The following is a 24,091-nucleotide window of genomic DNA, read 5'->3' as shown; positions in this document are numbered from 1 at the left end:
CACCTCCCTCTTTCCTGAAAACAAGCGTACAGTGGTTTGTTTTAAAAAATATGACTTTAATCGGTGTGCTGAGGAGAGCAAGGAGAGGAGGGGTCTGTCTGAAATCTGGAGGAGGGGTTGTGGTGTGAAGAGAGGGGCAGTGGCAGCCCGCTCGCCTCAGTCTGTGGACTCCAGCACGGACTCGCTGAGAGCCAGGTCCCAGTAATGCTCCGCGCCGTGCTTCTTAAAGTGCTCCCGTGCCATGTTCTCCGTGGGGCACTGCTTAAATTTCATTTCGCCAAAGCTGCGGTCTTTCGCTGTGCCCTGGGAGGAGAAAAGGCATGCTTTCCAACCCATCTCTGGGAGAAGTCACAGGAAACAGGACTCTGAGTGACTTAGGGGAACCCGGGAATAAACGTTTTTTTTCAGGCTGATATGTGGCTAGGGGGAGCGCTGCACGAGCACTGTGCAGGGGAGACACTCCTAGTGCTGCTACAGCTCAATAAATGCTATGGAAAGAGTGCGAGCAGCAGGTTTGTGTCCGATCCAAAGCTTCAGAGCATTGTTTCTGCCTCAGCTGCTGCCAGACAGGACTTGCTTCCCTCCAGCCTAAGACCCCCCCCATATTGAACTACATCCACGACTCACCTCCCAAACCAGAGAGCATTTGTTTGTTTTCTTAACAGACTCCTCATCAGACTCATCATCATCTGAAAAAAAAAAAAAACCAAACCAACCAATAAAGCCAATTTTAGTCCCGAAGACAGAGGAAGAGGTAGGGGTCCCACCACTGCTTCGCCACCCCTCTGCACACTTACCCTCTCCCTTTGTGTTTGATGTTTGCTCGTCCCATTTTATTCGGTGAAGCATAAGACGTTTGAATTTCTTCTGTGCTTTCGGACCTGGGGAAGAATCGAGACTCAATGTTCACAAAAAGTCCTTTAACCTTCAGTTTTTAGGAGGTTCTAAAAAGCAGCAGAAGCCAAACGACACCCACAAACACTTCCCAGCCGACCAGGCACGGAAAATAAAGCCCAGCCAGGTTGATCCAGTGCTAACACCCCCAGGGTGGCCCAGCTTTTCCCGCAGCCTTCGGCACAGCACTCAGCTCTCATCCACCTTGGGATTTCCTGCTGCCAAACAAGCTCTTCAACACCTTGCAAAAACTACTTAGAACAGCACAAACCACAAGGAACCACAGCAGAGCGAGAACTGAGGCTCTCCTTGCTCTTAAGCATCCACTCAGAGCATCAAGGATTCAAATCAAGTGCTTTTCCCTTCGACATCGAACACACTGGGTTTTGTAACAGGATTACAGTGCGCTCTGCAGTCAGCGCTAACCCCACTAGAGCCATAATTAAGGGAGTTTCAAATGGCCTCCTTACTTCCTTGCCCTTCCATAACCCTCAGTCAATAATTTTCATGGTAATTTTTGCTGGAGGCAAGCTTTCGAACGCTATGCTGTGACCAAAAGCCTGCCTCGGAAGTCCTCACCTCCTTCTACCACGACCACGTTGACATCTTTGTGTAAAACCACCACGCCTGTTAAGTACAGCTGGCCAGCGTTCGCCTCGATTTTGAATTTTTTTGCTGGATTGCTCAAGTTTCTGACCCTAAGGATAGGATAAAATAAAAACAAAAACAAAAAAATAAATGTTTGTGGAAAACCAGAACTATTATCACCAGCCATAAGAGCTCCCTACTCTGCCTTGACTGGGTCCAGGCATTTCCTTCTCCAGCTCCTCAGTGGCTTTAATGAGACCTTGAAATGACACACATTTATTATCAGACTGCTCAGAGAAGCTGTGTGTCCTCTCCCATTCTCATTTCATTTAGATCTTGAAAGTTTCCTGATTTCTGGACATCAATGTACCAGGTTAGCTCTGACAGCTGGGAAATGGCTCTCCTCATCAGAAACTTCAATCCCAGCTGAAATGTTCCCAACCCAACACGTTTTTAGTGCTCGGCTGTAACAGGATGAGTTAAGGACAGAGTTAACAGACATGTCTTTTGGGACAGTGTAATTGCTACAGGCTGGGATTCTTTTAACACTTGATGGAAACCCGATGAGTTGGTGCGCTGTCCTGCTACTGAAGGCTTCTCCTCTCTATCAGCATGTTTCCATAGGGCATTTGTCAGGTGTATTTAGAAAGAGACATATGGTGAACCACCACCACCACCACCACGAGCACCCAGCCCAGCACTCACCTGTACACAGCTATGTGAACTCCCTGCGACACGTCTTCTTTCAGCTTTTTAACCTTCTTCGCTTTTCGCTGTTCTGCTGTGAGCTTTCTCGCAGCATTTGCTTCTTCATGAGCTCTGGATGCAGAGACACAGCAATAAGGAAAACGCGGCCTATGGTTTACCCGTTACGGCATCAAAATGGATCCTTCTCTTCCTAAGCAAACAGTATGTTCAGATCCCAAAGCAGCTGCAACTCCTGCCCAGATTTCTGCCTGCACCTGCCTGAATTAAAAGCCCATGGGCTTTTTTAATCCAGTCACCAGTCCAATTCATCCTCGGTCTCTTCCCTGAAAACATTCATTAGTAACAACTGCAACGGCGATCATCATCACGGTAAGAAACTCATTTAATACAGGGCACGAGGCCACTCTCCAGTGGTGAGAGCGGACCAAGACCCAGCTCCCCCCCAGGCCTCATTTAAGGCAGCTGAAATAGGCTACAAGAGCAACACGCAGAAAGTCACACTGCTTCTGCTTCGCTGCATAAGTTCAAGGATTTCATTCTCTACAAACAAATGCAGCACCACCACTAAATCCATCTAAAAATGGCCAAAAAAATGGTACAACGTGCCACCTACTTCTGTCTCTTCGCCATCTGCGCTCTAACGTGAGCTTCGACTTTTGTTGGGTCCTGAACAGCTTCTGTCCCCAGTACTCGCATCAAGTTTGAAATTCTTACTGCAAGGGAAACGGGAAAGGAGCTGTGAGAGGCTCCCATCAGACACTGGCTTGCCATAATGGTAAAGCACAGAAACACCAGGCACGCTTGCAGGCTCATAAACTGACTGTATGGGTAGGTATTGGATCACACCAACACACACTGATACACAGATCCGTGCAATCCCATAGAGGTAGTGCCGCCTGCCACATTCCTAACCACGTCCATGCTTGGCTGCCAGTTTGGCGGCTAAGAGTCCACGTTAGCCCGGAGCTCTGCCAGCAGCTTGCCCATCATAGCTGTCACTTACCTTTGGGCTCTGGTGGTGGCATCAGGCCCAGCCTGACTTTCTCTTGCAGCTCCTTCTGGGCTTCTCTCCGAGTCTGTCGCCGTAATTTCTTCTGCTCTTTCTTAGTTAAATAAACACCCAGGGTCACTGGTGTGTCACTGTCCACTGGGAAGAGAAACGAGGCAAGATAAATATAAATCTGCTTTTGAGGAAGCAAGAGAAAATACTGCCTGCAACCGTTACACCCATACCACACTCCATTATATCCACACTTTATTGACAAACCCAACCTCTGCAGCGCTGGAGGCTGTTTGCACCAAACACAGAACGAGGAAAACGGGTTTTAGCTATTTTTTTATTTTACTGAAAAGTAAAATGCTCTGTGATTATTTTATGTCCCCTCCTCAGGGCAAAAAAGTCAAAAACAACCTGTCAGAGATGAGGAGCTAGTGTCTGTGCTGCTACCCCAGCGAGCACAGAGCAGACCACCAATAGGTAAGCAAGCTACTGGTAACCACTACAGGTTTTATATAAAGTTTCCAAAAACAGAGCAGAGACTCTCCCTCCCAATTTCAGCTATCTTTGCAGAGCTTTCAGACTTATCTTGGCACAATTTCTTTTCCTCACAGGGACAAGAAATGCTGGGCTGCAGTGCTACACATGGGGGCTTGCATGCTGGTTCACTCCACCAAGCACTAGCTGCTTGGAGTATTCTGTCTCTAGTTTAAGAGCAAAGTTGACCAAAACTGGGGCAGTACCTGGCGGGTTGAGCTGTGCTGGGTGCTCCACGAGGTTTGTGATCCCAAAGTACTCGTCTCTCTTTGAAGATGTTCCACCTTTTCTAGAAAGGAGAGAGTTGGGCATCATTGCAAAACTCCCAGCCTGAATTCCTGCGTTCCCTTAAACACAAGCCATGGAAAAAAAAAAAAAATATAACACTTCCCTTGGGCCAGCTGTGGCTGGTATGTGACACGCACAAATCCCTACCCAAAGCATAGATCGATCAGAGCTTGATACACTGAAGGAAACACGCAGTGACATAGTATTAATGAGTAGGTGTCTCCCCCAGTGGAATATCCACCCACATCTCATGGTTAGGAAGCAGGCTTCCCACAACTCTACCATGAACAAGACTTGTACAGAACACTCATGCTTGAAAAAAACAAACCCAAACCAAAACACACCACTAACTTTGGGTCAAAAAACCCCTCTAACTCCATGGCAGTCACCTTCTCAGTCATGGCAGGGAACGCTGCCTCCAACAAGGGGGAAGGACAGCTGCCCACCACCAGCCCCAAGAGAGACTTAGGGAGCAAACCTAGTGCCCACCTGGATTTCAGAGACAAGGGAGGTAGAATTCCATAGCTCAAGTAGATACGTATGACTGGATTTACCCAAGTGCTCAACAGACCACCATGTTACCCCCAAGAAGCTCCCCGAGTTTCCTCCTGTGGCAGAACTATCAAAACGTGGCAAGTAAACTACTTACAAGTCAAGGCCATTAGGAATGATGTAGGAGTCCCACCACTCTATATCTGGGATCTCCCCCTCTTTGAGCTCCTTCTTTGGGGTAATAAGAGCCAACTTGGTGGAAGTGTGTATCCCTGTCTTCCTGGCAGCCTGCGAGATCTCTGCCTGCAGTTTTTCTAGTTGAGCCTGAGAACAAGGAGAGGAAAACAGCACATAAAGGTCATTCCAAAATAGCACAACCTTTAGGAAAAGCACAATATGCATGTACCTGCTGATTTATTTATTTTTAAAACAATCTGAAGCAGACCACAGAAGAAACCACACAGCACATGACAGCGGAGTGCTTTTGCCAAAGTTCACAAACCTGCCAAAAATCTGGTCTTATTACTGAGCCTTCTAGGAGCATGGAACGATCCCAAAGGAATGTCTCCCTATATGCATCATATCTCTGGACTTTTTCTGTCTAATGAAGTTCTTCTCTCCCCTTCTCCCCAAAAACCTGGGCATTTTACCAACATTCCTTTAAATCTCCACCTCTAGGGTTATCACTTTTGCAGAAAGAACACTGGGCTAGAAAATTATCTATTCTCTTTGGAAATTTTCAATCTTTTGTCAAAAAAAATAGATTTTGTCTTTCATCCAGTGAAGACAGCTCTAAGAAAACACTTTCCACACACATGTTCTAATTTGGATGCCTGCCTTTCCAACAAGAACGGTGTTGACAGAAAAGTTTCGGGTGACTTCACTGAAAAGCTTCTTACTCAAAGCCAACAGAGCATCCCTTCACATCCCAGGAGAGGAGAATCAACTCCCATCCAGAACCGAACCCTCACTTCTGTGCTGTCAGTTAGCATGGCAAGACCTCAAATACCTTCGTTCGCAACCTCTGGGCAATTTTCTCAAATTTGCCTTTTTCATGGAACTTAAAGGTGCGTTTCTGACGCTGGGCTGGGGTTATGGAGACCCGGGGGTCAAAGTAAGTGTTCGACTCCATATCTTCCGAGGGCTTTTCTTTAAGCTGTTGTTTGAACTGCTCTCTCTTCACAGCTCTGATGTTTGCTTTTAGGGTTGGCATGCGGTGAGTCAACTCAATCTCTTTACCAGTCGCATCAACAGTTCGGCCTTGCTCATCCAAGATCAGTGGCGTTGGCTTTGTCTGATCCTTCAGCTCCACTTTCCTGGTGGCAAGACAAGACACATTGCATTAAAATGTGTGTACAGCATTAATGCAAAGGAACAGTGAGCCTTATTTCCACGGCAAGCACCAAACCAGTCCATGACTTGTGAAAGGCCTCCTTGTAACATTAAATCTCATCTATGCTGCCAGAAAGGACTCAAATCTCACGTGTAGGAGTTGGGAGAGCCTTACCCAAGGAAGGAGTAACCCCCATTGCACCTCTTTAATATAAAATTTGTTCCTTCAGCAGCCATTGAGGCCCCTGCTAGGGAACCAACAGTGCTGGAGAAACCTTTGGTCAGACCCTCCATCAGCATTATGGCGTTATGATCATCAGGATTACGCAGCAAATGGCAGGTACTCACGGCGGTGCGATCCCCATTGCGTGCAGGTTGGCCAGCCCCACCATGTTGGCGTTGCCAATGAGCCCCGGTTTCAAGGCCAGCTGAGCCTGGATTCGGGCCTGCAGCTCTGCAGCCTTCCTGGCCTTCTCAATGGCATCGTTCATGAATGTCGCTGCCTGGGAGGGCTGGATTGTGTTGCCAATGGGAAGACGTTCCGATTGGGATGAAGAAGAAATTTTTGGCTGTTGACAGAGGAGTAAGTTTTGTTACGTCCCTGCTCCAGCACACCTAGGTCAATGTGTCATAGCTGAAATGGGGACCATGCCTGTTGCTTCCGGTAGGTACCTGTGGTGTCGGAGGACTGATAAAACTCAGCTGCTTTTTCCTCTCTTCAATCTGCCGTGTGGCTGCCTCCATCATCTGTTTGATCTGTGGAAAGAAAATTGGAGAGCAAATTTTTCTTCCCTCTTACAGAAAGAGAGGAGGGGTCCTCAGCACCCTTTTACAGCTGCAAATGCATGCAAGCAAGCCAGCTTAGCGAGAACAGAATTCTATCAAACTGCTCTAATCAACAACCTCCAGCTGTGGGGAAGGAATTTAACAGTGCAGGCGTTCTCCACCAAGACCATTTACTCCAGCTTATGTGAAGAGAACATCCAAATGGTCCCCACTCAAAGGCTTCACATTATTGTTAGCCTAACGCACAAACAGCAGTGAGCCTTGTGAAGCAAACACAGGCCAACGACTCCAGCAAACAAAGGACAGTCAAAAGCAACTTGCCATTTGCTTGCTTAGCTTGTGATATGAATTAAGATAAACACTAAACCATGTCGGGATTCAAGATCTCAGGCACAGGCAGCTCTGTTCTGGGGCAAGGCTCATGTAACACACCCTAGTTAGACTGACCTGTAGCTTGGTCAGCATCCCAGGGCTCTCTGACGGTGGGCCTGGAATGACCTCAGGCTCATCCTCCACTTCCTCGAATCGTGGTATGCGCCGCTTCTTGACACCAGAAGATTCCTTGGATACCTCAGAGTCATCGCCAAACACATCCTAATGTAAAAGGAGAGAAGGAGAAAACTGTGCTTAAAAACAAAGAGTTCTCCTCACGGCCAGTGTTTTAAGATGAGAAACCACCACGCGGATCAGATCCAGCGCTGTACAGTCAGCACTGCATTGTGGTTCAGAGTTTCCAGGGTGGCACTTGCAGGCTGATCTACTGGTAATCCCGCATGAAGCCGCCTGTGCCCTGGTCCCCCACCAGAGAAGCACCAATGATGATCCATCCGAGAGCGTGAAGGACAGTAGATATCACAGGGATATGCCTGTGTAAAAGCCACCATCGTTCTCTTAGGCAGTCAAAGTTTTTTGGCACTGAGATTTAAGGTCTCGCTCAGCTACCCACAGAGATGGAAAAAGCCTGCCCACAAGCTGACCTGACTGGGCTAAAATGGTTTCCACATCTTCTGCCAACTTCAGAGGGTTTGGTGAAGGGAGCTGTGGCGTCCTACCACGTCCTCCCCAAAAGGAGGATGCAGCCCCAGACTCAGGACAGGTCAGAACACCTGCGGCATTCCCTCACACTCCAACCCAGCCGACTCCAGCTTGGATCCAAAGACACCACGCTCAAACTGAGCCGCTCTGGAGAAGCGCAGCTCAGAGAGCAGGCAGAGCAACAACCACGCTGATGGGAATCGCATGCAGCGTGAGGGTTACAAAATAAAAGGCAACATGTGCTTTACACAGAGGTCTGCGCTCAGGCAGCTGGGGAAGCGTGCCATTCCAGCACGCCCCAGCTTGTGAGACTGCGGCCGGGGATTTCATCTAGTGCCTGGTTTGTGTACGGTAAACTGGATCTGTCCATGCGACTGTGTTACGGTAGCGTGTGTGTCAATGTGTTATTTGAAAAGAAAATATACACACCGGTTGTAAGCGTTAGTTGCAATCCCTTCTTCACTACAACGGTTCATATTCTACAAGGACACTTCCTCATCCAGACACAGGTACTTCTTGGAAAACCTACAAGTTCAAGAGAAAGGACTTGCCCATAGTATAAAGTGTGTAAACCATTATGTTTTAGTTCCTGAAACTTCCCAAGCAACGACCTACCCCACAAGAGTTAACCAAGGAGAGAGAAGGCAGGCCAGGCAGTGTGCTGAAGACAGCTAACGTGACCAGTAAGCAGCATTCTGAATTAATCCACTGCTCGTTCCTACAATATCTAAATGTGCAAGTACAAATTCAACTCTAAAGCCTGCACTGGGGTGAAGGGGGAAGTCAGTCTGCAAGTATGACCGTGATCTGACAACCTCACTAGACCTCATGTTACAGCAGGGTCAGGACAGATCTAGATCTTGACGGTGGACCTCCAAGAAAGGTAATTCTGGAGAGAGGGGCTGACGATTTGGCAGGCAGGGTGCCTGCCCCATGCCAGGAGCCCAGAGAACAGGATAGGTCTGCTCTGTTGCTTCCCAGCCCTGCTTTCAGGTTAGCTGGGAAGCCAAGAACACCAGCTGCAGTTGCACAAGACACCCCAGTGGACACTTCACTGGAGAAGAATCACCTATTCCACACCCAGCCCCATCCCTGCTCTGCTCTGCCAGCATGAGATCCCCTCTGCAACAGGGTGCTGCTCCCTCCCCTCCCCCTGTCCTGCAGCGCACTGGCCACAGCCACGAGGAAGATGAGAGGACAAGACAGCCCAAAAGTGGGCACCATCTGAATTCAACCTGTGAAGAAAGGTGGGATCCACACGCGTTAGCTGTGCCATAGGGCTGCAAGAGTCACCCTGCCAGGCTGCAGCCTGCAATCCTGCCATCACGAAGCACCAAGCAGTGATGGGATTGATGACGTCCCTATCTCTCCGCCATCTCCCCAAGAGGTCAAAAGCAAGAGGGTCGCAGGGAGCAGCTAGGATCCACCAGCCTAGCCGAAACCTTGCTTTCTAACGGCCCCGTGGCACCTTGGCACAGTGTGTGCCTGAGCCAGCCCAATACCCAAATTAAAGTGGAACCGCAGCACAGAAATACTTGGAAGATGCTTATCGACACCTCCGTTGTGACCAAGAAAGCTGCAGAAGACTGAGGTCCTTTTAAGCTACTGCCATGCTCAGGGGGCTGGGATACGTGAACCCAAACCTCTCCAGATCAGTAAATTGGGTTGTACTGCTGCTCCTCGGGCTGTACCAGCTCTGCAGGAAGGAAGCCGTTTTAACGCTCCTTAACCGGTGAATGTACCTGGACCCGGAGGAGACCCCTTCTGGCAGCGGTTAAAGCCTCAGCCAGACAGTGGGGAAAAAAAGCAAGTTTCTAACAGAAAATAGGGAGTGGAGGCAGCTCTCTCCCAACACACCTGAAGAGATCCAAATCCTGAACAGGATTATTCTAGCTAACTGAGGTTAAGTGCTGACTAAAACTGTCACAGAGAAACACAGATTGCCATAAAATAGGAACCTCAGAAAAAGTGAAAGGAAACTTACTTTGTAAGCGGGGAGCAGCATGGAGAGTAGCCCCTTTTAAACTCAGTATGCGAGTGATGGAAAAAATGCAATTCCAGAAGATGGCGAGTAAAGTCTTCAAGAGAAGAAAGGAGGTGAAAACAGGTTTGGATGCATGAGACTTCCACCATCCCAGACAAGTGTTAGATGGGAGAAACACCAGAGAGCTATTAAATCCCTGCTGTCATGAACCTTGTGCTATGACAGAGGCTGTCAAAAATCACCCTCTGTTAATTCCGGATGGAAAAAGAAAATGAAAACCCACCAGATCACCCACCACAGAGCCCCACCCGCTTGCTGACGGGGAGAGCCAGCTGGCAATGTGAAACGCGGCGCATCTGGGCAAGGAAGCACAACAGAAGTTGCTGGGAGCACTAACCCCAGGCTCCCCATGAAAACACAGCACTGCCGATGCAACGGTAAAGAGCAGAAAAGACGACAGAGAGATGGAGCCCTGTGAAGTTACTCTGCTGCACAAGCCTAGCAGAGATGGTTAAAAGAAATCAAAAGCCCAAGCTTCCACCTTGGCCGCCACCAAGGACAGCATGGCGCTACCTCATCTGAAGGTAAAGAGAACCGAAAGGTAAAGGCTCACACACTTCATCATGGAGAAGAGTCTTTTCTCTTGAACTTTAAGCATTACAAGATGTACCTCTCTGGAAGAGGAAAGTGTGGCAAAGTACCAGTGCTGCCTCCACGGCCACCAAACCACAGGAGAAAAAGCAATCAATGATCAATAATCACCTTCAGCTCTCGCTTCCGGTTCCGGTCGCTGTTGGATTTGGAGTGCCTGGAGCTTCGGCCTTCCTCCACTGCTTCAAAGAGCTTGTCCACAAATCGCAGGGTGGAATCGTCAAGAAAGGGTTTGAGGTGATCTGGAAAAGGGGAAGAGTTGTGTAAATTCAGAATTCACTGCTTGGGATGAGCGGGAGAACAGAGAATTCACAGAGATTTCTGTGAAGTTGTGAACACTTATTTAAAGATGGATGCAACCCCACTAATGGAGTGGAGGCTGTGGCCTGGGCTCTGGAGGCCTCTGGGATCTGCAGATCCTGTTGTCAGGAGCTTTGAACTCTGAAGGATTAAAGGAGTCCAGGCCTCTATTAGAAAAAAAATTAGGGCTCTAATAGTAAAAAAAAAAAAGTCATGGGTTAAATTATAATTTTCAATTCCTTTAGAAAAAGAGGCCTTAAATTCATTTTTACTTCCTCGGTTTTTGTAACATATTCCAAGGCTTTTAATCGTGTCTCACCCATCTGCATGGATTTGCACATACTCCCCTCTGCCTCATCGAGGCCAAGTCAGAATCACCCCGTGTGCACACCTGCACATACTCTCAAAAGCTTCCAGGTTTGGGTGGTTTTGTTTGTTTTATAAAACTAGCTCAACACAAACCGGAGTTCACACCTGCAAGGATGGCATTCGCCTCCCAGACACTGCCAGCCACCACTGGCAACGAAACCACAACTAGCCACACAGCCCAGCTCCACCAGCAGTAGGTCAGTCTTCCAGAAATAGAGGGAGCGAGACTAAATCTGATTTGAGACTATTTCAAGGCTATTTGAGGATTTGTGTGCACCTATTTTTTTGTGTCAAGGGGTCTGATCACCTCTAAGAACAGCTGCAGGGTCAGGGTTGGAGCCCGTGGGACATACCGGCTGCTTTCTTTTTGTCCATGCCCTTCCCGACGCAGTTCAGCGCTGCGGTGACCACAGTGGGCTCCGAGAACCCCAGGACTCGCTTCACTGTCTTCTCGATCCATGGTTTCAGCTCATCCAATTCCCTTTTGGAGAGTGACATCTTTGCCAGGAGCTGAATTATTTTGCTTGTACCTGTAGAGGAGACAGACGAGAAAACCACAGACTAGTAAAATAAAGCATCAGATTATCATTGCTTCAGTGCCACGCTTTCCTCCTTCATGAGAAGGCTTACAAGTGGTGAAAGCTCTTGGAGATGACTTTTGCTCCTTTGTTTTTAAAACTCGAGCTAAAATTAGATCAGCCACACAGGGAGGAAGGGCCTCAGCAGCGAGGAGCCCACGACCTGAGTGGACAAGATGCAGCATCAGGCCCTGCAAAGGGAAATCGCGCTCACGGATTACTCTGCAGGGAAAGCCCTGAACCTCCTACGTCCCACCAGCCTTCCCTCACAGACGACAGAAGGACACACGGCGAGCACCATACCAGTCCTTCTGGATTGGGCTCCGCTTCCACACAGGGATCCACCACAAACGGGATGAGAATGTTCAGTCTTGGGGCGTCCCTTCATGCCTCGGCTTATCTCCGAATTTCTCTCTTTTCATGGCTGCTAGGCCAGTTACTAACGCACCCCAAGACCCACAAATCTGCGCTCAATAGTTTCAGAAAAGCAACTGCAAGCCTGCCTCGCACAACACGAGCTAAATAACCCTTCAAAAATATATAGAAAAACCTCACACGCACCCGCTCACCCTTAATTAGTCTCTTTCCCATGAGGTTCACAAACTACTTTGAACATGTTCCATTTCACTGATAACTTCGAAATTCAGCACATGCCCGGCTGCCTCTGTGGTCACTGCTTAAACCAGCAGCTGCCACTGGCAAACCTGAAATTGCAGATTCTTCAAGGCAAAAATTTCTCACCGTTAATCGTTAGCGGTTCTCACACTGTCAGTCACAGTCTGCAGACGCAATAACGTTTAATTACGTGCCTGGGCCCTAATCTGATTTGGAAACCAAGTCTCCTTTATCTGGAAACAGGAGAAAATCTTCTTAAGGAAATATGTTTGACCTCGGCATTTCTTCCCCACACGAAAAGACCAGCAGAGCCTTGACATTAACGTGGGTCTATTTTAACAGAAATCCCATCAAATATGGTTATCATTCCTGAAACTGTGAGTTAAGAGCCCGGGCATTAGTTCTAACGATTTAGGGTCTGGAAACAGCAGCCAAGAGAAGCAAATCTACAGGTTTAAAGCAGCAACGAAGGGACTCACGCTCCCCCTGGAGAGCCCTTCCCTCTCTGCAGCCAAACGCCTGAAAATCTCCATGGCCTGCTACTTTTTACAGCAGGTTTCTGACAGATATATTCAAAAATAGCATCAAATACAGCCCAAAACAACATCATTACAGAATTTCACCTGTAAGTTCTGACTTTGCAGTAAGTAATGCTTCGGGACAAAGCGAGAGGTTCAAAACAAGTGGAAACAATTAATTACTATGCTGACGCATTGGTGGCTTCATACACATATGCTATTAAACACAGAACTTATATAATTAGGGCTTGGTTTAACTTCTATATTAATCTTCAACTTCTGCAATCTAATAAGGACTGACAGAGGAGTGCAACAGGTTTAAGGGCGTTCTGCTCAGAATATTGGGAGAGCAAACCCGCGTCCGTAGGGAACACCTCCATCAGTGCCCCAAGCGCCGTCGGGGACTCCTGGGCAGACATGGGGTGTCAACAAGGAACCCAGTGGGGAAATAACACCTATAGAAGATTTTAAATGTATATATATATTTAGAAAGACATAGGCACTAACCGTCTTCTCTGTGTTACTTCCCAGAACAGCGAGAACCTGAAACCGATGCTTCCGCGGCGCTGTCAGCCAAACTGCTGCCTTCAGGGATTAAAAAAAAAAAACACAAAAACAACAACAAAAAAGAACAATAACAAAAAAAAAAAAGAAAAAGTTCAGTTCCACCGTGTCAATCCTGCCACAAGCCAGAACGCCGGCAGAGGCTCTGGCCCCGAGGAAAGCCCGGTCGCGGCTTCGCACGCCCCGGTTGCTACGGAAACGCTCGAATTCGGCGTTGGAGATTCCCCAGTGACTCCCCAGTCTCCGCTGGTACCCGCGGAGGCCGATCCCCTCCCGCAGGGCCCCAGCTTCCCACCGCTACCGGAGCCGGCGGCTCGGTCCAGCCCGTCGGAACCCGCGCTGCCCGCCCCCCTCCCCGTTCCAGCCCCGGCCTCACCGGGGGAGGCGGCTCCAGGGCGGAGGGACCGCGGCAAAGGAGCTCCGCGCTGGCTGGCGCCGGTGCCGGGCCCCGGGGCCGCCTCAGGCGCGGCCTCCCCGGTACCCCAGTCGTCCCTCAGCCGCGTCCCCGCCCTCCCCCGGCACCCTCCTCCCCTCGGAAGCGACCCCCCCGCCCTCTTTCCCTCACCGGAGCGGGCGGGGCGGGGCGCGGCCCCCCGACAGGCCCCGGCCCGGTCAGCGGCGGCGGCGGCGGCCCTGACGGCGACGGCACGTCGGGGCGGAAGCGGAAACGGCCGCGGGGCGCCTGCGCGCCCACTCGCGCGGGGGGCGACGGGAAGGAGAAGGCCTGGCGTGCGAGGCAGGGGCGGGGCGTGCAATACCGGGCTCTCTCGGCACCGCCCACATCACATGACTAGAGACACCACCAGCCTCGCCGCGCCCCCCCCGCCTTTTTCCCGCGCTCGCAGCTAGCGCGCGAACCGGCGCCACGTCTCCGCGGGCAGCGAGGCCACGGCCTGCCTCATTCGCCGTAATTAATGAAAGCTAAATTAAAACTCCGTTAAGGGCAAAGGCCTTTATTGGGGGGGCGGCTCCTCCCAACCCCTAGCAGCCCAGCCAGGGGTCCTGCCGGCTGCTTCGCATCAAGAAATTGATCTTCCGCCCCATCTCGGCATTGTAGACCCGCCGGCACGCCTCGTAGGCCAGGCGCTGCCGCCGGCGGCACGGCTTCTCATAGTACCGCCGCCGCCGCACCGTCTCCACCAGCCCATCCTGCGAGAGGATCCTGGGGAGGGGGGAGACAGGGTGAGATGAGATGCTCCCCCCCTCCCCCCCGAGACACACAGGGCAGCCCACCCTTTCTGTAAACAAACTGGCAGCCAATCGAAACCCAGGGGATTTGGTTAAAATTGGGTCTCACTTCAGGATTTTGAACTCCCCCGCATTGATTCCAACCGCACCCCCCAGAGCTGAAGTGTTTCTGATGATTTTGGGGTTTTTTTAATCCCAAAAGAGGCAGAAAAGGTGCTGGGATGTGTGAGGATGGGGCAGGGGGGAAACACCCCCCCCAGCTAAGACCAGACACAACTTAGTACATGCCAGGCCCAGCTGCAGCAGTGCCACAGGGACACCATGTTCCCCCAAGGTCCCTCAGCCACCCTGGCTTGTTTTCCTCCCGGTGACAGGCCTAGGATAACAAGGAGGGGAATGAGCACCCTTGGAGCTTCATTAAGCTATGATGAATGAAGGTGGGCGTGGCAGGTGACAGCTATGGCAGGTGATGGTGCAGCTTCCTCCTCCTCCTCCTCTTCCCTTGCGAGGCGCTGTCACTGACCGCCAACCCTCCAAACCCCCTGTGACACTGCTGCCCACATTCCTGCCGACTTTTCCGCCAATTTGCCGGAGAATTCCGTTTAATTCCATTAAATTAGCAGCGGGGTGGAGCACCAGTGGGAAAAGCTTCTGAGGCCTTGAGCGGAGAGAAAAAAAACTCCAAAACCGCACGTTCCGACCCCAATTCACGGGGGTAAAATGGGAGGCAAACCCCCTGTGGTTACCAGGGAGGGACCAGAGGAGGACAACCCCTGCCCATAACTAATTATACCCAGTTTAATTAACAGGACCCTCCCCACCCCGCCTGGGTCCTTGTCCGGTAACCGGCTCTCGGCCGAGCTGCGGGGTTCCCCCCCCGGGACAAAAGGCACACCCCCCCCAGCCCACCGGGGGCCCCCCCACCTGTTGAGAGCGCCGTAGGCTGCTTCCACATTCCCGTTCTGAACCATGACGGTGCGGCCCAGGAAGCGAAGGTGGTTCGCCATGGCGGCCGCCGCCGCTCTGTGAGGGGGAGGAGGGGGAACGGAACGAGACGGGACGGGTGGGCCCGGGCCCCGAACCCCCGGTGGGGCCGGCTCTTCCTCCTCCCCCCGGCCCTTCCCCCGCCCCCCCCTCACGGCTGGACCTGGTAAGGCCGCTCCTCTCCCCCTCAAGGAAGGACCCGGTAGGACCCTCCCCACCCCCTGAGGCCCCAGCAGAACCGCCCTGTCCCGTCCCGGTCCCGTCCCGGAGGAACGGTGACCGCTCCACTCACCACCCCGGAAGCGGAAGTGGCTCCCGGCACTGGGAGGCGGGGCTTGGGGAGGGTCCGAGATGGGACGGCGGGGTAGGGGCGGAGCTTTGGGGGTCTGATGGGAGGGGCTTACGAGACAGGGGCGGGGCTTAGGGTGGAGGTGACGGGGCGGAGCGGGATGTGGGGCACGGGGGCTGGGGTCAGGGCTTAGGGTGCGGGTCATGGGGTCAAAGGTCAGGGAGGGGTTGGGGGGGGCACCGGGCCCTGGGGAGTCTTGGGGACTGTTGGGGGGCACCAGGCCCCATAGGGCCAGGCTGGGGGGTGCAGGGGGACGTGTGGGGCCAGACCTGGGGGGGGACCGGGCCTGGCCCTCCCCCGTCTGCCACTGCCCCACACCGGGGGGGGGGGGCAGGAGGCACCATCGGGGGCACTCCAGGGTCCCAACACAGAGGACCAGGTGCAGGCTGGGGCAGCTCCGACCCCCCCCAGGGACAAGACACCCCACGCCCCTCGGCCCCCCTCCCCAGGGGACACAGAGGACACCGGCACCGGGTGGCCCCGGCCGCTCCCGCGGCATTTATTGCTTCCAGCAGGGCCGAGCCATGGGGCAGCCCCACTTGCAGGGGGATACAGACACACACACCCCACCCTGCCCCCCCCAAATGCCAGGCGGGGGGTGAAAGGCACAAGGCCAGTGGGGAGGCCAGCCCCCCCATCCTGTGCCCCCCCTCCCCTCTGTACTGAGGCACGAACCCCCTGCCCGGGGAGGGGGCTCTGCTCTGGCGAAGGCACGTACCCCCCCCCCCCCCCCGTGGTTTTGGGGGTCCCTGGCAGGGGCAGCGGAGGTCTTGGGGTCCCCCCATGGGATCGCCCCGCCCGCCCGCAGGTGTCACTGTCCACAATTAAAAAAAAAAAAACACCAAAAAAACCCCATCCAAAAAAAAAAGGCAAAACCCAAGAAATCCAGGAGACACCCTCCCTGGCTTGGGGGGGGTGTCACACATCTGGCGCCAGGGGGGACACGGGGGTCCCGGTCTGGCACTTGGGGTGCCCCCCTCGATGTGATGTCCCCGACGTCCCTGTGGGGTTGGAGGGGGGGACATCCCCGGGCAGACGTCGACAACGGGGTGCTCCGGGGGGGCCAGCAGGGGGTCGGCGACGAGGAGAGGTGGTGGCAGCAGGCAAGGGGGCCGGATCCTGTGCAGGTTTGGGGGCGACGTGTGGAAACCAGACCCTCAGCATCCCCTCAACCTGCAGCAGTGTCCCCAGGTAGCGGGCGCTGCGGGGGAAGAGAGTGAGCTGTCACCCTGCTGCTGGTGGCGGGGGGGATGATGGGCACCCCATGGAGGGGGGGTGTCCCTTTGCCCCCCCCTTCCTCTTCTGGGGACTCTCGAGGGGGGCCACTCACCCCATTTCTGGCTTCTGCAGGACTCCTATGATCCGCTGGATCCGGTCCATGGCCACGCTCTGCTGGAAGCTGCTCAGCCCTGGCGAACCCCAAAAATCTGGGAATCCTCCTTGGGGGGAGTAAGGGGGGATAGGAGGGTTGGGGGGGGGGCACCCACCTCTGTCATATCGCCCCCGTTTCAGCCCCTCCAGCAGCTCCGCCAGTGGCCGGATGAAGCCCCGCAGCTCCCGGCACTATGAGGAAGAGGAGGAGGATGGCAGCCGGGCTGGATTCAGACCAACGAGGGGGTGTCATGTTCCCCCCCCAACGCTGCTTTCCCCCCCTCACCCCCCACCTGTTTCAGGTGGGGAAACTGAGGGAGAGATGCATTTTTAGGGGACCAAGCACTGCCGCCCCCCAGGTTTGGGGATGCTCCTTCGTTTTGCTGCCAAAAACTCACTTTTTGGGCAAAGAGGCGATCGCCGTCGCTGGGAGGGGCGTCCCCCCCATCCCCCTTCCGGGGTCGTTTCCCCCCTCGGGGTGACGAGGACAATTCGGGGGGTGCTCGTTCCGGCCCCCCCGGCCGCTTACGGCTCCGTTCAGTTTTGGGAGGGGTCGGGGGGGGACCGCTGGCCTCGACTTCACTGTCGGAGGAGTGGTCCCCCGGGCTGGAGGTGGGGGAGCCGCAGGAGCAGGCACGGGTGGGGGGGTCCATGGGGGGGGGGGCGGGGGGGGCCCCCCCGGAGGAGCCTCTCGCTGGGTTCAGCTCCTGTGGTGCCGCCTGGATGAGGCTGCCTGGCAGGGGAGGAGGGAGAAAAAAAAGGGGGAAAAAGGGGAAATTGGGCAAAAAGAGAGAAATCGCCGTGTGCCCCCATGGGGGGTCGTGTGTGTGTGTGTCCCACCCGGGGGCACGTCCCGGCACGGGGGGGGGGGGGGGGGGGGGCTGCAGAAACCCACCCGGCACCGGGACCCTTCACCCAGGGTGGGGGCCCCCCACCCCTACCACCGGCACCAAGACACCCCCCCTCCCTCACCCGGTCCCAAGACTCCCTAGCACCGGGACCACCCCCCGACCCCCCGACCCCCCCCACCCAAGGTGGGGACCCGCCCAGCGCTGGGACCCCCAGAATCAGGACCAGGACCCCCCCCCCAAGGGTGGCGACCCCTCACCTGCCACCCCAGGTCCCCCATACTCAGCACCGAGACCCCCCCCCAACCGGTCCCGGGACCCACCCGACCCCTTTCCCAGCCCCGGGACCCCCCCCAACCGGCCCCGGCCACCCGGGATCCCACCTGCTCCCGGCTGCAGCTGTCCCGGTGCCGGTGTCCCCGTCCCGGTGCCGGTATCGCCGTCCCGGTGCCGGTGTCCCGGTGTCACTGTCCCGGTGTCCCCGTCCCGGCGCCGGTGCCGGTTCCGCCCCGGCTGCGGCGGCCCCCACGCGGACACGTGCGCGGCCGCACGTGCCTCCCGCTGGGCCCCGCCCCCCCGCTCACTCATTGGTTACCGCTTCCCGGCAGCGGGAGGAGCTTTAGCGTCCCGCCCCTCCACCTCGCTTCCATTGGTCCGCCACGACGCCGGAGCTGCCCAATGCGGACGCCACCCTGCGTGGATTGGCCGGGAGGGTGGGGCCGGGCCACGCCCCCATGTGGCGACACGGGGGGCGCGGCGCGGGGCCCCGCCCCCTGGCGGGCCGTGGCGGGGCCGGGAGCCGCGGCGGGTCACGGGGGTCCCCGGCCACGCCCCCGCCGCGCGACGGAGGCACGAGGAGCCCCCCGCTCCGCCTGGAGCCTCCAATGGGCGGTGGCTTCGGCCGCGCGTCACGGCCGGCCCGGCCAATGGCGGCTGGGGGGGAGTGCGGCGGACTCGCCTCGGCGCCGTTACATAATGGAGGAAGGCAGGCGCGTGGGCCCCCACGTGGGGGCGGGGCGCGCGGGGGCGGGGCACGCGTCTGGGCGACGTCAGCGCGCGCGCGCGCGCACGGGAGCCGTGTGTGCTCGGCCCCGCCGGCCGCTGCGGGGGGGGGAGGGCGGTGGGGACACCGGCAAAGGGGGCGGGGCTAGAAAGGGGGCGGGGTGAGGGCAGCTCGTGCAGGGTCCGCCCCCGCCCCAGGGCCCCCCCATAGCCCCCAGGGCCCCCCCGAGCCCCACACCCCACAGGCCCCCCCAAACCCCACAGCACCCCACAACCCCAGACCTCCCAGCCCCACAGCTCCCCCCCAAACCCCACAGCACCCCCAGCCCTCCCCCAGGCCCCCCCCCCCAACCCCAGACCTCCCAGCTCCACAGCCCCCCCCAAACCCCACAGCACCCCCAGCTCCCCCCTCACAACCCCAGACCTCCCAGCCCCACAGCCCCCCCCAAACCCCACAGCACCCCCAGCTCCCCCCTCACAACCCCAGACCTCCCAGCCCCACAGCTCCCCCCCCAAACCCCACAGCACCCCCAGACCCCCCCCTCACAACCCCAGACCTCCCAGCCCCACGGCCCCCCCCAAGCCTCACAGCACCCCCAGCCCCCCCCAGTCGCTAAGCCCCCCAGCCCCCCCCAGGCCCCCACCCCACAACCCCATAGCCCCCAGCCCCACAGCACCCCCACAGCTCACAGCCCCCCCCCGGAGCCCCACAGCATCGCTGGGTCCCCCCAGCCCCTCCCCACAACCCCAGAGCTCCCAGCCCCACAGCCTCTCCCGTTCGCACGCCCCGACGCCCCGGGGATGGACCCTCCATCCCTCCCCGTCCCCCCGGGGGGGGCCATCCCGGGTGGGTATTTAAGGCCGGATCGGCAGCACCCGGCCCCCCCCCGCCATGCTGCGTGCCCTGCTGCTGCTGGGGGGCCTGGCCCCCGCCCTGCCCGCCGGTGAGTGCCCCCCCCCAAGTTCTTCAGGCATTCACCCCAATTCCCGCCCCCCCCAGGAGCGGGACCTGCTTTGGGGTGCAGCCGCCAGCACCCACGGGGGGGGTCCCGGGGAAGGGCTGGGGGGGGGCCACCTGACCCCCGGCCCCCTAACACCTCTGTTTGCCGCCCCAACAGGTCCCCACTGGGCGTATGAGGGTGAGTGGGGTCCCACCCCACCCTGGAACCCCCCCACTCCCCCCAAATCCACCACCCCAGAGCCAAGGGGCATCACCCGGCTGCCCCCAGAAGGGAGGGGGGTTGGATGGGTGTCAGCCCCTCATGCTCCCCCCACCCCCTGCTCCCAGACACCCAGGTTCCCCTCAAATGGGAGGGAGATGGATGGGTGAGAGCCCCCCCGTGCCCCCCCCCAGACACCTGGGTCCCCCCAAATGGGACGGAGATGGATGGGTGACAGCCCCCTCATGCACACCCCACACACACACACACATGCCTGGGTCCCCTAAGATGGGAGGGAGGTGGATGGGTGGCCCCCTGTGCTCCCCACCCCCAGACACCTGGGTCCCCCCAAATGGGACGGAGATGGATGGGTGACAGCCCCAATGCCCCCCACACCACCCCAAGACACCTGGGTCCCCTGGCTGCCTGCGTCCCCCCAAATGGGAGGGAGGTGGATGGATGCAACCCCCCCTTACCCCCCCATCCCCCCCCCCGGGACGCCCAAGTCCCCCTCGTGCTCCAATGGTCCCATTGTGTTCCTTTACATAAGGCTTCGGCTGCCAAATCCAATTAGGATCCGGCCCCGGCCAAATCCTGGCTAAGCCCCATCCTGCCCGGCCTACGGGGTCCCCATGGGTGTCCCGTTCCCCCCCCCCACCCCATGGTATCAGCTTTGTCCCCGCTTCCCCAGCCGGAAAAAAAAATGTCCCCAGAAGATTAACGAGCATGTTGGGAATGTCACCCGTGTCCTCGTTTGGGGGGAAACGAGGGCATTTTGGGTCATGGGGCTGTGCTGGGTAAAGCACTGTCCCCACGGTGGGGGGGGGGGTCGGTGGGGGGCCCACCCAGACACCTGGGTCCCCTCAGGCCCCCACGGGCAGCAGCACTGGCCCGAGGGGCACCCGGCATGCGGGGGCCGAGCCCAGTCACCCATCGACATCCGAACGCAGTGGGCGCAGCCAGACCCCTCGCTGCCACCCATCCGCTCCGTGGGCCAACCCGGCACCCCGGCCTTCACCCTCTCCAACAACGGCCACACCGGTGAGCGGGTGCTGGGGGGGGTCTGGGGTGGTAGTGGGGGGGGTTCCCCACATGTCACAGCCCCCGCTAAGACCCCCCCTGTGTCCCCCACCCCAGCGGTGCTGGCACTGCCGCCCTCCCTGCGGCTACAGGGGCTGCCACGCAGCTTCGCCGCCGCTCAGCTCCACTTCCACTGGGGACGGCCCGGCCACGCTGGCGGTGCCGAACACCTCCTCGATGGGCACCGTGCCCCTGCCGAGGTACAGGGGCCATGAGGGTAGTGGTGGGGGATCCCAAAGGAGTGGGGGGGTCCTAAAAGGGGGTCCGGCCTGGGAAAGGGGCCGGGTGTGGGAAATGGCATGGGAATGGGGTGGGAAAGGGGTCTGGGGGTGGGAAATGGGTGTGGGAAGGGTCCTGGATGCAGGAAATAGCATGGGAATGGGGTGGGAAATGGGTGTGGGAAGGGTCCTGGGTGCAGGAAGGGTCCTGGGTGCATGAAATAGCATGGGAATGGGGTGGGAAATGGGTCTGGAGGTGAGGTGGGAAATGGGGGCAGGAAGGGTGCTGGGAGCAGGAATTGAGTGCAGGGAAGGGGAAATGAGTCTGGGCACAGGAAACAGGCAGGGAAATGGGTACTGGAAGGGGTCTGAGTGTGGGAAACGGCAGAGGAAGGGGAAGGGAAACAGGTCTGGGTGCAGGAATCAAGTGCAGGGAATAGGAAAGGGGCCCCGGTGTGGGAAACAGGTCCAGGCATAGGAAACAGGCAGGGAAATGGGTGCAAGAAATGGGTCTGGAGGTGGAAAATGGGTGCAGGAAAGGGTCTGGGTGCAGGGAATGGGAAATGGGTCTGGGCACAGGAAGTGGGCAGGGAAATAGTGGTGGGAAATGGGCCTGGGGGTGGGAAACAGCACAGGAATGGTGTGGGAAAGGGTCTGGGTGCAGGACCTGGCACAGGAATGGGTGCAGGAAGGGGTCTGGGTGCAGGAATTGGGTGCAGGCATGGGAAAAGGCACAAGAAAGGGGTCCAGATGTGGGAAATGGGTGCAGGAAGGGGAAACAGGAGTGGGAAGTGGGAGCAGGAACAAGCATGGGACTGGGTGACAGGACCAGGGAACGGGTGCAGGCAGCAAGTCCAGGTGCAGGCAGCGGGTCCAGACACCACGGAAGGTGCCGGGATGGGTGCAGGCAGCAGCGTGGGATTGGGTCTGGGAACTGAGTGTGGGAAAGGGGGTGGGTGGGGGACAGAAACCCAGGGGGTGTGGGTTTGGGCGGGGGGGTGTCCCTGCTCTGCCTGCCCCCTCCCCCCCAGCCCTGCGCAGAGCCACTCTGCCCGCAGATGCACGTGGTGCACTACGATGCGGAGCGCTACACCAACGCCAGCGAGGCACAGCACCACGCCGGTGGGCTGGCCGTGCTCGGTGTCCTCCTGGAGGTATGCAGACCCCAAAACACCCCCTGCCCACCCACCAACCCCCCAGCCCTGACACACACACCACCCCATGCCCTTGCTCCCCCCAGGTGGGTGCTGACCCCCACCCCACCTACGACAACATCCTGAGCCATCTCAGGAGCATCCGCTACGCAGGTGAGCGATTGGCGTGCGAGCGAGGGGGTAGCAAGGGGACACAGCAGGGAAAGCAAGTAGCGGCAGCGGGGGGATGACCCCAAACTCCCCTTCCATGACCCCCGCAACTGCTTCCCCCCAACTCCCAGGGCAGACAACGGCCATCCCCTCCTTCAGCGTGCAGGACCTGTTGCCCCCACGCCTGGACCTCTACTACCGCTACAACGGGTCCCTCACCACCCCCCCCTGCTTCCAGAGCGTCCTCTGGACCCTCTTCCAGCAACCTGTCCGCATCAGCCTGGCTCAGGTAGGACCCGCTTTGGGGTGAAAGCCCCTGGTTTTGGTGGGGGGGATGGGACACAACAGACAGACACACGATGACAGCCCCAGCGCTCCCCCCCTCTCCCTGTTTCAGCTGGAGCAGCTCCAGGGAACCCTTTACACCACAACAGCGGCCGAGCCGGAACCCCAGCGCCTGGTGGATAATTTTCGGATCCCACAGGAGCTCAACCAGCGGCTGGTGCTGTCATCCTTCCCCAGGGGTGAGAGCCAGCTTGAGGCAGGGGGGGTGGGGGGGAGGGCCCCCCCCTCCCAAATGGCTCCCAGAGCCCTGGCTGGGTGCGAGGCTGCGGCGCTGAGCCCCCCTGGCTCTTCTCTTGCAGGGCCCGAGGGGTATTCCACAGGTACAGCCCGGCTGGGGGCAGGTGGGGCTGGGATGGGGGGTTCACCCCCCCACCCTGGTCCCCCCTGAGCCCCCTGCTACATCATGTAGGTGAAGTCATTGCCATCATCTTCGGCGCCGTCTCCAGCTGTCTCGGCCTCTTCCTCGCCATCCACTTTGTGGCCAAGAGGATGCGGTGAGAGGCCCCCACCCTAAGGAGGGACCCCCCCCGTTGCAGCAGGGAGCCCAGACCCCCCAAATCAGAGGGTCTGGACCCCCACAGGGGAGGGTCGCCTTCACCTCAGCCCTTCTCCCCCTGTGAGGCAGAGCAAGGAGGGCACAGGACCAGGACGTGGTGTTCAAAGCCTCCTCCCACCGCACCCACTCTGACGACGGCCCTCGCCCTTGAACCCCCCACCCCAGATAGGGCTGTGATGGACCCCTACCACCCCCCAGCCCTCCGCCCCTGTCAGAGGAGCTGGCTGGGGCTCAGCCCCGTGGCAGTGGTGGCTCTTGCCCTGGCCTCACTGGAAATAAAGCCCCTTTCCCACTCCATGGCACTGGTGGCTCTTTACTGGGGAGGGAACGGGGCCGTTCATTGATAGGCTTTGGGGCTGGATCCTGTCAGCCCCGAGAAACCAGGACACCTGGGTGCTCCCCGCAAAGCTGGGACAGGGGCTGGGAGCAGAGCAAGCTGGGGGGAAACCG

At 57.1% G+C, this 24,091-nt stretch overlaps 4 protein-coding genes across 10 annotated transcripts; 1 reads left to right on the top strand and 3 right to left on the bottom strand.

Moving 5' to 3' along the window:
* Positions 1-35: 35 nt before the first annotated feature.
* Positions 36-13,939, bottom strand: PRPF3 (pre-mRNA processing factor 3). 2 transcript variants are annotated; one of them, XM_075040824.1, is made up of 17 exons: positions 13,802-13,939; positions 13,180-13,257; positions 11,315-11,491; positions 10,404-10,534; positions 7,070-7,216; positions 6,509-6,592; positions 6,185-6,405; positions 5,514-5,820; positions 4,662-4,828; positions 3,931-4,013; positions 3,194-3,337; positions 2,804-2,903; positions 2,188-2,301; positions 1,474-1,592; positions 798-881; positions 628-689; positions 36-303 (listed from the first exon to the last, which is right to left on the bottom strand). In XM_075040824.1, the coding sequence occupies exons 3-17, from the start codon at positions 11,457-11,459 to the stop codon at positions 157-159; spliced, it is 2,055 nt and encodes a 684-aa protein (XP_074896925.1). In that variant the 5' UTR covers positions 11,460-11,491; positions 13,180-13,257; positions 13,802-13,939; the 3' UTR covers positions 36-156. The 2 variants fall into 2 exon arrangements, with proteins under 2 accessions (XP_074896925.1, XP_074896926.1); XM_075040825.1 differs by lacking the exons at positions 11,315-11,491; positions 13,180-13,257; positions 13,802-13,939 and adding an exon at positions 8,087-8,182.
* Positions 13,940-14,173: 234 nt separating this feature from the next.
* Positions 14,174-15,741, bottom strand: MRPS21 (mitochondrial ribosomal protein S21). Its single transcript, XM_075039449.1, has 3 exons — positions 15,701-15,741; positions 15,349-15,447; positions 14,174-14,398 (listed from the first exon to the last, which is right to left on the bottom strand). The coding sequence occupies exons 2-3, from the start codon at positions 15,429-15,431 to the stop codon at positions 14,218-14,220; spliced, it is 264 nt and encodes an 87-aa protein (XP_074895550.1). The 5' UTR covers positions 15,432-15,447; positions 15,701-15,741; the 3' UTR covers positions 14,174-14,217.
* Positions 15,742-16,239: 498 nt separating this feature from the next.
* CIART (circadian associated repressor of transcription) lies at positions 16,240-18,579 on the bottom strand. Its single transcript, XM_075040822.1, has 5 exons — positions 18,360-18,579; positions 17,527-17,861; positions 17,245-17,320; positions 17,088-17,166; positions 16,240-16,958 (listed from the first exon to the last, which is right to left on the bottom strand). The coding sequence occupies exons 1-5, from the start codon at positions 18,562-18,564 to the stop codon at positions 16,676-16,678; spliced, it is 978 nt and encodes a 325-aa protein (XP_074896923.1). The 5' UTR covers positions 18,565-18,579; the 3' UTR covers positions 16,240-16,675.
* Positions 18,580-19,694: 1,115 nt separating this feature from the next.
* On the top strand, positions 19,695-23,926 carry CA14 (carbonic anhydrase 14). 6 transcript variants are annotated; one of them, XM_075040816.1, is made up of 11 exons: positions 19,695-19,922; positions 20,097-20,117; positions 21,006-21,179; positions 21,276-21,418; positions 22,495-22,590; positions 22,677-22,743; positions 22,872-23,029; positions 23,138-23,264; positions 23,385-23,405; positions 23,495-23,579; positions 23,711-23,926. In XM_075040816.1, the coding sequence occupies exons 1-11, from the start codon at positions 19,871-19,873 to the stop codon at positions 23,790-23,792; spliced, it is 1,026 nt and encodes a 341-aa protein (XP_074896917.1). In that variant the 5' UTR covers positions 19,695-19,870; the 3' UTR covers positions 23,793-23,926. The 6 variants fall into 6 exon arrangements, with proteins under 6 accessions (XP_074896917.1, XP_074896918.1, XP_074896921.1 ...); XM_075040817.1 differs by having other exon boundaries at positions 23,707-23,899; XM_075040820.1 differs by lacking the exon at positions 22,677-22,743 and having other exon boundaries at positions 23,707-23,926.
* The last annotated feature ends 165 nt before the right edge of the window (positions 23,927-24,091 follow it).

Source organism: Buteo buteo, chromosome 11 (genome assembly GCF_964188355.1).
Source record: "Buteo buteo chromosome 11, bButBut1.hap1.1, whole genome shotgun sequence".
NCBI classification, from domain to species: domain Eukaryota; kingdom Metazoa; phylum Chordata; class Aves; order Accipitriformes; family Accipitridae; genus Buteo; species Buteo buteo.
The sequence above is the reverse complement of the archived record's forward strand: the minus strand, read 5'-3'. Positions and strand labels throughout refer to the sequence as shown.